The sequence below is a fragment of the Stegodyphus dumicola genome, chromosome 3 (assembly GCF_044657685.1).
Source record: "Stegodyphus dumicola isolate Sdum_Otavi_A_Nest chromosome 3, ASM4465768v1".
Lineage (NCBI taxonomy): Eukaryota > Metazoa > Arthropoda > Arachnida > Araneae > Eresidae > Stegodyphus > Stegodyphus dumicola.
In genome coordinates, this window is record NC_140770.1 from 149,280,442 (window position 1) to 149,295,341 (window position 14,900).

At 31.6% G+C, this 14,900-nt stretch overlaps 1 protein-coding gene across 1 annotated transcript in view; it reads left to right on the forward strand.

Annotated features, from left to right (window-relative positions):
- LOC118197102 (mediator of RNA polymerase II transcription subunit 13-like) overlaps nt 1-14,900 on the forward strand; it is a 189,829-nt gene that overhangs the window by 162,457 nt on the left and 12,472 nt on the right. Inside the window, exon 26 of the mRNA XM_085813454.1 lies at nt 14,315-14,436. Coding sequence (XP_085669580.1) covers nt 14,315-14,436 — 122 coding nt within the window. The remainder of the gene's footprint in view (nt 1-14,314; nt 14,437-14,900) is intronic.

A 14,900-nucleotide genomic window follows, 5' to 3' on the forward strand; every position in this document is an offset into this window, starting at 1 on the left:
ACGCTCGACTTTCAAAACGATAAAATGTTTATGGAATTTTTTTGCATGATTCAGATTACCAATATTGTTAGTGAGTGATAACAGGCCACAGTTCACTTCACATGATTTAAGATATTTCTGCAGAGTAACGGAATCAAACACAAAACTACACCATTTAAACCATCTAGTAATGGGCAGGCTGAACGGTATTTATCCAGGAACTTTAAGACAAAAACTCAGTACATTTTTGATGCAATATAGGAAAGCTCTGAATTTAACTACTTTGCAGAGCCCTGCAATGCTAATGCTGAAAAGGGAAATTCGAACAAGAATAGATTTATTGAGACCAGATCTCAAAAGGAGGGTGGAAGACAGAATTCGAAAAGGAACCGACGAGTTTGCAGACCGACGATTTAGAGTAGGAGATAGAGTGGCAGTAAGAAATTATCACCAAGGTGATAGACGATGAAGATTTGGAACCGCCCAATCCAAGGATGGGCAGCTTCATTACGCCATAAATGTAGATGGTCAGCTATGGCGACGATGTGTCGATCATATGTGTGATGAAGTAACTGTAACAGTTGAATGGTTCATACGTCCACCTCCAGCTCTCGTGATTTCCAAAGAGCATGATACGAGTGGAATTCCAGAACCATCCAAAGATAATAGCCACCAGGCAGATGAATCTGTGTCGTCCTCCGAGCCCAATGTTGTACGAGATGTTCTATCCACCGGACCTGCTGCTGATACAACCAGGTTACCAAAGAAACCAGCAGTGCCACAACCTTTGTGCCGTTCCAGTAAAGTTCACGTCCCCCAGATAGACTGCAGTTATCATAAAGGGGGAGGGATGTGGTATATCATAATCGGACTTAAAAGATGGCGCAGCGCCAGGCATCAAAGCACGCGCAGTAATAAGAAAATGACTGGAATGCGAGTAGCTGTAGATATGAGTGTGTATGCGAGTGATGATATATTTTGTAGATATAATAAAGTAGCATGTAGAGTAAAAGAATGTGTCTTGTGAAATAATTACCCACGGAAGGATACATGGTAATATTAAATTTTCCTGTGTAACATATGTGTACTTTTATACATTTTTATGGTAATAATTTTTCCTCATGTACATTTTTCAAAATATTCATTTGCACATTACTTTTTTCCATAAAATATATGCTTTTTTTTGTTGTGTTTATTTTTATGTATTTATTTATATTTAAGTTTTCTGACTTTTCCAAAGTTGGCAAGTATGACAAAGGGTTATCTGTCTGTTTTGCTATCAGATTTTAGACTGAATATCATGAAATGCTCTAGCAAGATTTAGACATCTGTGATTAATAGCTAAAATTATGTAACAAAATTAATAGTGTGTAAATGTTTATGAACGTATACTTGTTTTACAAAAAGATTGTGATGAATTCCTCTTATTTTTGGAGATTTTTTTTAAAGAAGCGCTGAATCTAAATTATTTTACTTCTTTTAATCTTGAAAAGCTTTCTTTTAATACCTTTAATAATAATTCTGCTTTTATTAATAACTAGCTGGGGTACCTGGCTTCGCTTAGGGAGTTGATATGAGATTGTGTGGTAGTTGGAATAAAAGTACACACAGTATTTATCAGTACAGTACTTTAAAATATAAGAGGTAAAATTTTCTTATTGAAAAGAAATTCTCACTATTTACAATACTTGGTTATAAACAACATTTTTCATTTTGTTATCTGGGATATACAGTCAAAAGTTGTTAATTCAGACACCTGTAATCCGGAATGATCTATAATCCGGACCTCAAAGCTACAAACTTTCTGCGCATGCGTCGCGTTGACGCATGTGCATTGGCATTTACGCGTGCGCGTAAGACCTTTATGGCTGCAAATATGCATATGCGCATAATATGTTTATGCATGCGCGTTTAATTAAGCTAAGCTAAAATTATCTAATTCAGTTAATGTTGCAGATTGCGTTGTTCCTTAATCTTTGAATTGGATCCGGCTTATTATTTTTTGCAGACTGTTAGAGCAATTTTATAAAAGTAAGCTTGAACTTTCGATTATGTAAAATAGAATTTCCGATATTTATTTACTAACATGTAAAGGATCTACAAAGTGAAAGTATGTTTCGAAGTCCATTAAACAGAAAGTGGAATTGCTGCAAAAAATGGATAAATTCATATCCTTTGATTATCTAATCATTCCGAAATGTGTTTATCAATTTCACGCTGCTCTGCAGGGGGAGGGAAACGACGCGGCGCGCAATGAATTGGAAGTTGATCTGTCAGCACTATCCTTATCTTCAGGGCAGATGTTTTTATTTTATTTGCCATATAATTTCTTACTAAATGTAGTATTTCATCTCGATGTACTCCGTCTTTGATATGTTTTAAATCAAGTTCCTCGTCATTATAATTCGCTTCCGATAGTGAAGAAAGTGACAGAGAGGTTATTGAAAACAAAAAAATTTCGATTGACAAATTAGTCGGTATTCTCAACACAGCAATTATAGGACTTGAACAGCAGAACTTTGTAACTGAACAAGAAATTATGTCTGTTTAATAGAATTAAAGAGAAAATATTATCACGTGAAACGAAGCAACTTAAACAACTTACATTGAAAGAAATGTTTAATAAAGTAAACAAATAAATATTAAGCTTTTTCTTTTTGTAAATATTGATACCCTTTAGATCATAATTGTTTTTTATTTCATAAATTATGGTTTCATATTTTTAATTTTATAATTTCTGCATGCCATCTTACCAGATTTAAACTGATGATCTATAATCCGGAAAAATCGATAATCCGGAATGGCCGAAGTCCCAATGAGTCTGGATTAACGACTTTTAACTGTATGTGTACAAAGTTTTCAAATTTCCTACTCAAAAGCAAGCTACGTATAGCTGATTGGGAGAAAAGCAGGAGTCTTTGAAGTTGATGCCACAATGTTTTAAAGTTTGTCTTTGTGCTTTGTTAATTGTAAAACTATAGGCTAATTTGATTGGAAATTGCAATCTTCCGAATTGGAATGGCAGTTCAGTATATATATCAGTGGTGTTCTGGAGATAAATAGTGTGTGTCCTTTCCAATCATTATTTTGGCTTCCATGACGTTATTTGATAGCTGTTTGACGACCATCTTCGTTTTACATTACATAGTTTTGTGAGTTGACATATCTGAGTAGTATGGGAGATCCAATTTTCAATCGAAGGCAGTGTAATAGCATTACTGGTACTTGCAAAGAGTTTAAAAATTCTGTAGGGAAGTTAAACATTTTTTCAATGTTTAACCATCATGTCAATCAATTTTGATATTCTCTCTTTACCGGAAATTTTCTTTTGAATATTAAAGTTGATGTCGATGACAATATTATTTTTAGTTGCCACTCTCTTTGAAATAGCCACTCCAGATTGGTATAGTTGTGAACAATGTTTGGATAAATTTGATCGATGAGTTCGTTTTCAGTAGTGGCTATGTTGCAGAAATCACTGATGTGTTCAATGAGGCCGGTCGTCCTGTCAGTAGGATATGTGCCTTCGCCTGTTTGTAAAAGTTTTTGAGCAAAATGTGCTGTTATTTCATCTTTCGATAGTTCAACTCTCACATTTTTTGTTAGTCACGGTATTTGTATGTCTGGCCAGAGATGTTACTTTTTTAAGCATATATTGATTTCATCTGCTGATGTTGACTTACGGATAAAAAATCTCCTGAGAGTGTGAGTAGAGCTTCTCCCATCATTTCAGAGTTTCCTCGCAAGTCTTATAATGTTCTGTCCATGGCTTCAAGTGATTTTTTATGTGTCATCGTGCATTTGTCCCAGAAGATAATTTTAGCTTGTTTTAGAAGTTAACCCCATTCAGATGCTCTTGAGATTTTACATACTGGGAATTGTTCTTTAGCTATATTCAATGCTAGTTGTAGGGCAGAATGGGCAGTTCGTCCTCCTTTCCATAAGTGTTATGGCAATGCCGGAATGCTAGTGAAAGTGCGATGTGTTGTTTAGCATGTATTTTTGCCAGCAATAGATTTATTAGAAATGTTTTCCCATGCTGTCTGATGCCAAGTAAATGATTCCACCAGTGTTGTTGTAGATCCGGCCCAAAATAACGGTGTAAATTGTTTTTGATTGTCATTGAGGAGTGGTTTGTTGTGAGCAATGTATTGAAGTAGTTCGTTGATGTTGTACTTTTTCCCTTTGTAATTGCGAAGTTTAGCACACTGAAAGCATCTTGTGATGCTGGCATCCCAAGTTGTACTAAGGACTGATTTTTTATTGCTAAACATTTATCTTCTAGGCAAATGAGTGTTTCATTTAAGAGGTCGTCGTTGAATTCGATGGCCAGTTCTGGATAAGCTTGTCTGATTTGGTACAGTATGTCATCACCTCATACTCTTTTTGAAGGAGTCCTGTAGGTGTTTTGGGTTTGATGGGTTACATGCTTTTAGAATTATGGCAAATAAGTCTCTGGTTGGTTCAGATGAAGCTGTGAGTGAGGCTTCCTGTAATGTTTATTTCCAGTGGTTGTAGTTTCCCAGTAGTCATAAGTGTTGGCATGCTTCTTTGTACATCTGGCATAGGTAACTTATAGTCTCGATTTCAGTGAAACTTGTTGGTCCCCGTATTTCGTGTAGCAACATCCAGAGGTAGAAACTTTCGGCATTGTTCGGATGTACGGTGTATACTCGGCCTCGCATGTTAATTTTCATGATTCTTAGATGATTCTCTACTGAAATTCATTTTTTTCATCATTGAAAGATTTTTCTTGTTGTGTTCCATGTATAATGGGTAGAGACGTCAACATACAGTAATGCTTTCGTGAATGGATTCGTTTGGCACTTTGGCTATTTGAAATACTGACATGTCACTGCCTTTGTTCACATACTTAAGACATATTTAATGGATTTCACTGAACTGCAGTGTCATGATCCTAGACCTTTCAATCATTCCTAAGTCTTGATCAATTCTACTTTGTCGGTTTGTTTCCATCCACATATGAATGTCACAGAGAGATAAAAATGGTACACTCATGCATGTTTAACAATAACAAAATAAGCTATATTTTCATTCTTAAAATACAAATTATCTCTTCACTAAGTATTTCTTTTAAAATTACATTGAATGCACAACTAATACATTTTACCTTCCAGTTATAAAAAAAAAAAAAAAAGAAAAGAAGCCAAAGTTCTTTCACACGAGCGTGCCGTCCTTCTCCCATCAACCACGCTTTTTTCCTCTCTGTTACTAGTTTTCCCCTCTCTACTTTCAGATAGAGGTCATTAGCTTAATCATTCTTTTGGCAGGGCTGTGTCGATAGCTTCCCCTTACCGAGTATGTGCATGACATGCAGTATTCGACATTTACGTGTGCTTGAAACGTTTTGGAAAATAGTGTGTTGTATGGTACTATCCATTGATTATCTATTCCATGTTCGTCTCTGACTCATATTTGTATTTTTGCTATGAAGCCACCGCTGTTGGGTTTGTATTTGCGATAACCATCATTTTCGGGTTGTGTGTCATCCAAGTATTGTTTTGGGTATGTATTTGTACATTTTCCATTACTCAAACATGGCAAATTTTGGGTTTAATAACCCGCATGGTCTGTGAATCATATTTTTTCACAACTGTGTTGTACAGTTCAGGATCTTTTGCTGGATTGGGAAATTCAGCTTGGATGATTTTGTCGATATCCTGTGGGATGAATTCTGTCTTGTAGCCATATGAGATTGTGTAAGTGAGGCAGTCCTCATTTTTGCCATTCGATTGTGTACATCGAGCATCTAACAGTTCCAAAGATGTGGTATTTTGTGTTGATTTTAATAAATCTCATTTGTTTTTGTCGGAAAACTTGGGCTATTATGTCGTCGATCCACGGGTGCTTGTCCATACCTTAGTTTGTTCTTTGATTTCTGGCTATAATGAGTTGCATGTGAATGTTATGAAAAGGTCAAGTTGTCCATATTTTCTTATGTAGGTCAAGGCATCTTGAGTGTACTCGGACATGCATCTCAGACTTCCTATGTAAGATGAGGGTAACATTACGATTGTTCCACTGTCATCAATGATTAAGTCATTTAACTCATTAAGAGTTTTTCCCATGTAATTGTCTTAGAATATTCAAAATTCTCAGAATATGTATCAATTTTCTCTATAAAATCAATTTTACACTTTTTGCCTCGTTTTTTTTTTCCAAAATATTTCTGGCTTTTTGCCGTTACAGAATTGGTAGGGATAATTTCTCATTAGGATTTTAGACATTGCAACTTGGAAGGTTTAGAAGGATTTGAAGGCAAGATTTATAGACTCACGATTCTAGAAGATTCGAGAAATATGTGACAAAATGAAAAATGTCTACATGGTATCAACACATAATGGATGTATTTTACAGAAAGTTTGCAATGAATTTCTTACTTTTTGGAGAACGTCTGGAAGAAAAATGAAAACATAATATTTTAATGTTTTACTTCTGATACTAGAATCTTAACATGTTTATCTTCCTTTTATTTTCTCTACTTTTTACTAGACACAAACACGGAAAATATCAAAAATGCTTCTAATCTCATCACATGGGCAGGCATTATAGAAAGGGATTTTTTATTAATAAAGAAATTGAAAACCTACAATTTAAAAGATTCATCTAATATTTCTTAATGCACATAGCTGCACTAGGCATTTTCGCACCTGATGCAATCTCTGTGGATCCTAAATTCTGCTGCCTAGTGCCTTTCTAAATTCTGCTTCCAATGCTTGCTCTAAATTCTAAAAGTTTTGCCATTTCTAGATTTTGTTGTTCGGTGTGTCACTGAATTCTATAAATTCTGCCACATCAGCTCTGTAACCAGCCTTTACTATACTGTTCTGTATATGTTGTAATTTATTTTAATTTTGAGGTGTGGTTTTTCACGCAAAACTTGCCTAAATATTAAATACATGTGAGCGAAAGTTTGCACCTAATCAAAATGTAAACAAAATGCACCAATATGGTGTGACAACGTAGAGGTAAATCCACTGAAAAGTAAAGTACATACTAAACTGAAGAAATCTCCAGTATTCTGGAATAAAAGTATATTTCTGCAAATGTTTAAAAACAGCTTTAGAAATTTAGGTGAAGCTGCATGAGAGTTTAAAAAACAACAGTTTAAGATCATAGCTAAAAGATCCAGTTACAGAAATCTTATTGCCTCTTTTAAAAACATGTATGCTGTTCATGATAATTGTATTGGCGTGGTATGATGAATTAACTGTAGTTTGGCCCTCGAAGTTTCGTTAAAGAGTCAGTATGGCCTGTGATTTAGAACAGATTCATAAACTGTGGGTATTTCATGTTTCTTCTGAATGTTCCATATTACTAAAGAAATAAAATTAGCTGCTTTTTCTGTGCATTCTAAATGCAGTTAGTGTTGTTTAGAATAACAGAAATCCTTAATTAAATCCAAAAATTCTAAAATGAAAAGGAAATGTGTTGAAGAATGAAACTGAATGCGTAAAGAAAATTATTCTTCAAAGATACGTTCAGTTATTATTATGTAAATTACCCAATTGTTTATGATTTCAGCTTTTACTATAATTTCCCGTTTATATTACCTCATATGATAGTTATTGAGCCAGATTAAATTAAAATTAAACTGTATAATCTTTGACCACTAGTCCACATTATTAGTTTGAATTTGACTGTTCTTGTTTAATTACGTCACCGTGAGCTGTAATTGATTTTGTTAGCATCAGAACATGCCTTTATGTTCTAATTTCTTTTTAAAGAAAAGGCTTATTACGAAGGTTTAAATAAGAGGCTTATTTAAACCTTTGTCTGTTTGGGACTATTTACCTTTTACCAGATCAATTAAACCAGGGTTCCTAGTGCTCCTTATAAGTGCTTATAAGTCCTTATATTTGAAAATAAAATATAAAGGCCCTTATAGGTGCTTACTTTTGCTTTAAAGCCCTTATTTATTATTATTAGTCCACAGGGACTTGAGTCCCGAAGGACTATTACTTTCGTTTTGGCATTTTGCATCGGACGGATAAATGTCGGTTCACTTTTCAAACTGTTGCCATAAAATGTTAGAGTCCTGCATTATATTTGAAGAAATTAAATAATGAAAATCTGTGTAAATGTATGTATATTTCTCACGTTGTCATAAAATAACGGTACATAGAGTCATTGAATTTTGAATAACGTAATCCTCCAACGAATATGAGCATGTGGAAGACCAAATTTGAAATTTGTTTTATGATCGATTTCCTATTTTTTAAAACTTTGACGAATTTTTGATTAACAAACTCAAGGATTTCAAAGCGAGCAATGGCAACTTTGTGCAGAAAAAACATTTTTATCTCCAGCACGTGAGTCTCTGTATCGGAAATTCTAAAGATATGCTCATTTTAAAACTATTTTGCGATATTGCTGTTGCACTGGATCTTATGGTTTAAGTGCGAGGAACATGATATTTAATAAAGAAAGGTAACACACAAAATGTTAAAAAACGCCCCTTTGGATGTAATTTAAAATCTGAAACATTTCAGATTTTTTTTATTTATTTATTATTATTATTATTATTATTATTATTATTATTTTTAATGAACGCACTTTTTTCCCCGTACCAAAGCCGAAACTAAGTAAACAACTTTTCTTCCTAATATGGAATGTCAGGTGGTGAGTCATACTCCCGGAAATAGCTTTTCCCCCTTTCTCTGCATTAACATAACCTTTGGTGTGCACGAAGAGTACAGACAGTTGCCTGTCGTTCTATTGGTCAAAGAATTCCGAAAGCAGTAGAAAATTTCCGCTACATTCGACATTCTTTTCCTCCCACCCAAATACTCATGGAGGTAGGAATTAATTTCATTTTTTTGGCCAATACAATATACAGTATGAAGGTTGGGAGGTCTCCCTTTCTCCGCAAAATCTTGAATATTGAAACTGTTACAGTTTGCTGCAAAACAAGCAATGGACCCCCTTTTTTGGGGGGGGGGGTCACTTTCCAATCTGGATTGAATAGGACTAAAAGTTCTGCAGTCTACCAACCCAAGCGAAGAATGATTCTATTCCGGAAATTTAACGCCGTCTGTTGAAAATTAGAATGAAAAACACCAGTTATTTAGTTCTGTATTCTCCCAATACCGGCAGTTGTTGATTCCGCTTGCGTAATATCACGTAGGGAAGAATTACGGTGCGTGTATTGCGCAATAACGTTTGCGATATTTTGCAGAGATAATTAATTTTGATCTTCAGTCCGAGATTTGTTTATGAACACTTAAAAGAGTTTTACTGTGCTTGCTAAGCAGAATATTTTTTAGTTCCGTTGGTTTATTTTTATATGATGCACATATTAAAATGTCAAAAGCATTTATTTAGCGGAAAAATCTAAAGAGCGGCTACAGTCTACCCCCACCTCCGCTCCTTCAAGTTACGCTCGACTGTCCGAATATTCGCCAGTTTCCAAGTATGCGGGTTAGTTAAGCTTTTACTGTTAAAGATGACTGCATGAAGCAAATTTCTGTCTTCTGATTTCAGAAATGTTCCTCTTTTTTACTTAAATTACTTTGCTTGCAATATCTGTTAAGAGAAAACTGATATACAATGAAAATTTAGAAAATGTTCAGAATTTAGATTTAAATTATTTAAATATCAATGTTAGTAGAAAAATAAATTGTATTTATTATTAGGTTCCAAGCGACTACAATAAATATGCCTTATTATTATTTATTTTCTCTATTTTGAACTGAAATTTCATCATTAAATCTTGTAATATAGTTTATTTCTTCAGAGTTTTTTTTCCCCCCTCTCATTGTAAACTATTTCTGTAAATTGAACTATTATTTAAAATTTAAAAAATAATAATTATTATTTTCCATGGTTCAGGTAATGCTTATTCTCTCTTAATAAGTACTTCATTTCTCATATTTTAAATTACAAGTCTAATTTTTAAGGTTATGCAGTTGTGTGTGATGTAAATAGACAGGTGCTTATTTTTTTTTCTTAAAATGTGCTTGAAAAGTGCTTATAGGTGCTTATTTTTTTAACTAAAATGTGGCTATGAACCCTGTAAACCCTCATAGGTACATTTCTGGAGAGGTTGAGAAATTAGGAGATAAAGCATGCAGAAACTAGCGAGTGCATTGATTTCCATATTGAGACAAATCTCTAACTTTTAGAAAAGATGCTTAAAGAGAAAGAAATTGATATAAACTAGCCAAAGTGTCTGGAAAGGCTACAAATTAAAGTGACGAATAAATATTTTAGATATATATTAAAAGCTACAAAACATAAATGTTTTATAGCTTTTAATGTGTAATAATTATAATATCGTTTAAGAATCTGTGTCATAAATTACATGTATTTTAAACTGTGAAATTTTATTAGATTTTGATTTTAATAGGGCTTTATTAGCAAATATTGTTAAAAAATGAAATTTAATAATGATCATGTAAATCCATTATGACTAAGGTTATCAAACTACCTAATTTAATTATTTATAACTAGCTGCCTACCCTTAAAAATTATCTCTACATATTAAAGTGAGTTATTGCCTTTCATTAATACTCACTGTGGTCACAAGATAAAATATAAAAATGTAAAAATTCAAGTAAAACTTACTCTTTGTATCTACTGAGACTTAAAGCAAAACAACTTTATCACCTCTAGTGCTTTAATGGCTTATTGGAACCTTAAAGTATGTTAACTGGGTTACAACCCCTGGAACTGTACTCGAAGCTACGACACTAACTGCATCAAACAGAACCTGACTAACTTTCAACACTTGCCAACTGTGCCTACATCAGGCCTTTCAAGTTTGTTCTAATCAACAGGTTTTGTGTGTGTGCTTGTTTTTGTTACTGTTTACAAACACATAAAACTTCAAAAATGATTCTAATCTTGCCACGTAGGCTGTAAAAAGAAATATGTCTGTTAATTGAGATACTGGAAAATAGCAGTTTGAAGGATTCATCATATGTACCTATGTATCTTTGTACTCCACATATCATTTCATAAAGATTCATGGAGTTAGTTTCGGTATTGATATTATTAAAGAAATAAAATTGGCTCTTTTTTGGGGGGTACATCTTAAATACATGCAAAGTTAGTTTCGGTATTGATATTATTAAAGAAATAAAATCGGTTTTTTTTTGGGGGGGGTACATCTCTTAAATACATGCAAATTTTTTAGAACATCAAAAATGTTTAACTAAACTGAACATTCAGATATGAAGAGGAAACTTCCTGAGGAAAAAATTGATTATATGATTTCATATGTATTGTTTAGCTCATGAAGCAAAGACTAATAGAAATAATGATTTGTTTATTAAAGGAAATAAACTTAGAAAAAAATTAAAGAAGAAGAAATGGGTATAAATCTTAAGTGGCCAGAAAAACTTCAAGTTAAAAAAAAAATTATTTTTTGGTATTATATATGCTTTGTAGTTTTATAATGTATATTTTTCCTTATCTATTAAATTGTAAAATTTCAGATTGTAATTTTAATAGAATACTTTTTAATGAATTTTTAAATAAGAATTTTTAATAATGAAAATTTAAGTCTTTTAAAATATGTGTGTGGCTATTGTAAGTTTAAAATGTAAATATTTATAAAAATTTTATGATTTAGTGTTAGTTACTTGGTACTTTTACAGAGTTGGTTTCATTCTCAAACTAGTTTTATGTTAAATATTTGATTCTTTTTAATAATAAAAAATATGCTACATACACTTTTATTTTATTCTTTTAATGAAATTACAAAAGTGAAGTTGATTATATAAATAAATTGCTTTAATTTATTCAATTTCCATTGTCTGATAAGTTCATGATTTTTTTTTATTAATAGTCCTTAAAAATACTTAATTTTCATGTACAGAAATGTGCATGAACCTTGTAAAAAGGAGTTCAAACAATCCTATTTCACACTTGTTAATAAGTGTCGTTTTATTATTATAATCATATGTGATCAGTATGATCATTATAATCATATGTGATCAGTATGATCATTATAATCATATGTGATCAGTATGATCATTATAATCATATGCGATCAGTATGTATGTCACAAAATTCATTTGAAATCTTAGATTTTAGTACATCAGTTCATGTGTTCATTTAAAAAATGCTATACTTTTATTATAAACTGGGTTGTTATTTGTTCTTAATTCCTGCTGAAAAAAGTTGGTTTGATAAGATTGTTGAATTAATTAATAATGAGAATTTAGTCAACATTGCAATAACAAATTGGCAAATATACAAATTGTGAAAATACTCTTTGAAGTATTTTCGTAAGATGTATGCACTATTCTTTAATGGAATTTTACCATCGGAAATTTTTAAATATAGAAATTAAAATAGAAATTTTAAATATACAAATATAGAAATAAGTACATCTATAGGTTTATATGTATTTATATGCTATATATAATAAATTTTCTTTGAAAATTGTTGGTATTTATGAATAAAATTTGAATAAGTTATAATAAAATGTATAAGTTGATTGCCAAGTAAGGTATCTTTTCATATGTTATTGCTAGTGATTCATGTAGGAGATGGCCTGCACCTGCTTTTAGCAGCTTCAACTGTCATATGCAAATGAATATAGTTTCTTTTTTCTGTTAAACCTCTATTTTTTGTTTTGAATACTATCTTTGAATTTTGTGTTAAGCATAACCATCCAATTTTTGGTTGTTCCCAACATTAAAAAAAATGTTGAAAAGTGAACTTTTTTTGTTATGTGAAGCTTAAATTTGAAATAGTAAAGTGTTAACAGCTAAGAAAGAAAATGAGAAAAATGAATTTCAGGCTTTGAAAAATGTGCAGCAATAAATAATGACTATACTGAAAAATAAATATGTAATATTTTAAGAAAGGTAATTTTCCCTCATTTTGATACCAGTTTTATTTAAAAAAATTTTATAAACTTATCTAATAGCATTAAATTTTATATGATCATTTTGTCCTTGCAATTAATTGCTCTAAACATACTTCTCTATCTCTGTCTAATGATGTTTCATCATTTATCCTATCAGCCATCCCTCTAGAAATGCTTTCAGTATTATGTTTGTGTAACAAACTCAAATAAATTGTACAAAATTAAATAAGTTTGAAAAAAAAAGTATAACTAGTATAAATTTCAGCATAAATTATGCTTGAGCATGTCTTGTGTTACTTTTAAAATAGATTATATTTCTTACCTGCACCGCTTCTTCCATATTTTTTAACTTTTTGAAGACGGGATGGCCATTATAGTGGCCTCTCTTTGAAAAGACGGGGTTGTCCACTTTAGTGGCCATGTCTTTTCCTCCCATTTTCCAGGCTGAAAAGTTGGGAAAAATGTCAAATTTGACGTCCCTAGGGTTTTAACCACTTATCTCTTTCAAAGGTCTTCCTTTTGCGACATAGATGCACTCCTCTGAGAATCCATTAAACTACACACAAGAATCTTTGTTGCAAATAGGAGGTGATTTTTTAAAGGGGGGGGAAAGCATTTGGTTAAAGATTCCCCTTCCTTTGGTAGCTTTTACTGCTACTAAAGCTCCGGCCTCAAAAGGTTAATAAATGTAACATTGAAATTTATAATTCAAGAACATTTATTTAATCTGAATAGTCATTTTGATACATGTTTATTTAAAAATTTATTATTTAAAACATTTTTCTCATGTTTAGGATGCAGGCAAAACATAGTTTGTTATGGAATAAAAATATGAAGCATATAACTATATTAAAACATGGTATAATATCCATATATCAGGATGACATAAAATATAGTTTCTTTAGGATATTCTATTTAATTTCTTATTGCATCATGCTAGTAAGACTTTCCTCTTTCAAAAGATGTTTTAATTTTATTTTTATGATAAATTTAAAATGGGTAGCAGACCTGGGGGGAACTGGATTTAAACTTGTTTCATAACTTTTAAATTCTTATGGTAGAATGTTACTAATGTGAAGGGAATAATCATAATTTTAAATTACTTTTAAAATTAAACTTTTTAGTGATTTTAATGGTGTAAATATAATGATTAATTTTTTAATTGTTGGAATATTAAATTTTCATTTCATGTGGTATATCTAAAGCAATAAAAATTTTAATTTTACTATGTTAGCAAAAAAAGTGTAATAAACTGTGAATCAAAAGTAGTTAAATTAGTAATTGTTTTAAGAGTAGATCATGGCAGCTTTGCTTTAATTTCATTATTGTAATGATGTCAGTAGTTGCAACTTGATGTTCTGATTATATATTGTATTTGAACTATTTAAGATTATTTTCCAAGTTTGCAAACACTTGCATTATGTAACTGATTATTTTGTTATTTATTTCCATAATTACTGATATTAATGAATAATATTGAACTTTACATTTTAGTCTGCATTGCTCATCCATTTGCCATTTGTTCAACAAAATTCTGATGATTTACTTCATCATAATTCCCAGCAGCAATCAACATGTCATCCTCTGGACTCAAACTATACTAGTGATGTTTTAAGGTATATTTTTAAATTTAACTTTTGACAATTTTGCTAGGAAATTTTATTTAGTCTAGATTTGCTTTTCATAAGTTCTTGATTTTTTTTTTTTTTTTCATTATTGGTTATGTATTTTCAAAGCTTTTTTTACTAATAATCTATTATACAAAAATGTATTTTTTTAAATAAACTGGACTTTTGAGAAGCCGAATGACTGAAGACACAAAATGCTAACTGTTTAATTCTCAGCAAATGGTCTGTCTAGGTGTTCCTGTTTTAACCCATGTGTAAATTGTTTTATAATTTTAATTTCCGTATGGAGTATGATTTATCATTTTAATTATATAGTATGTGTGTTCTCTAGAAAGTCCTCTGTGAAGGCATTCCTTCTGTCAGGCAGGTAGCTTTTAAATGTTTTACTAATCAATTAAAATATAAATTGTCATAAAACTAGAATTGTAAGTTATTTGATTCTACTCATATCT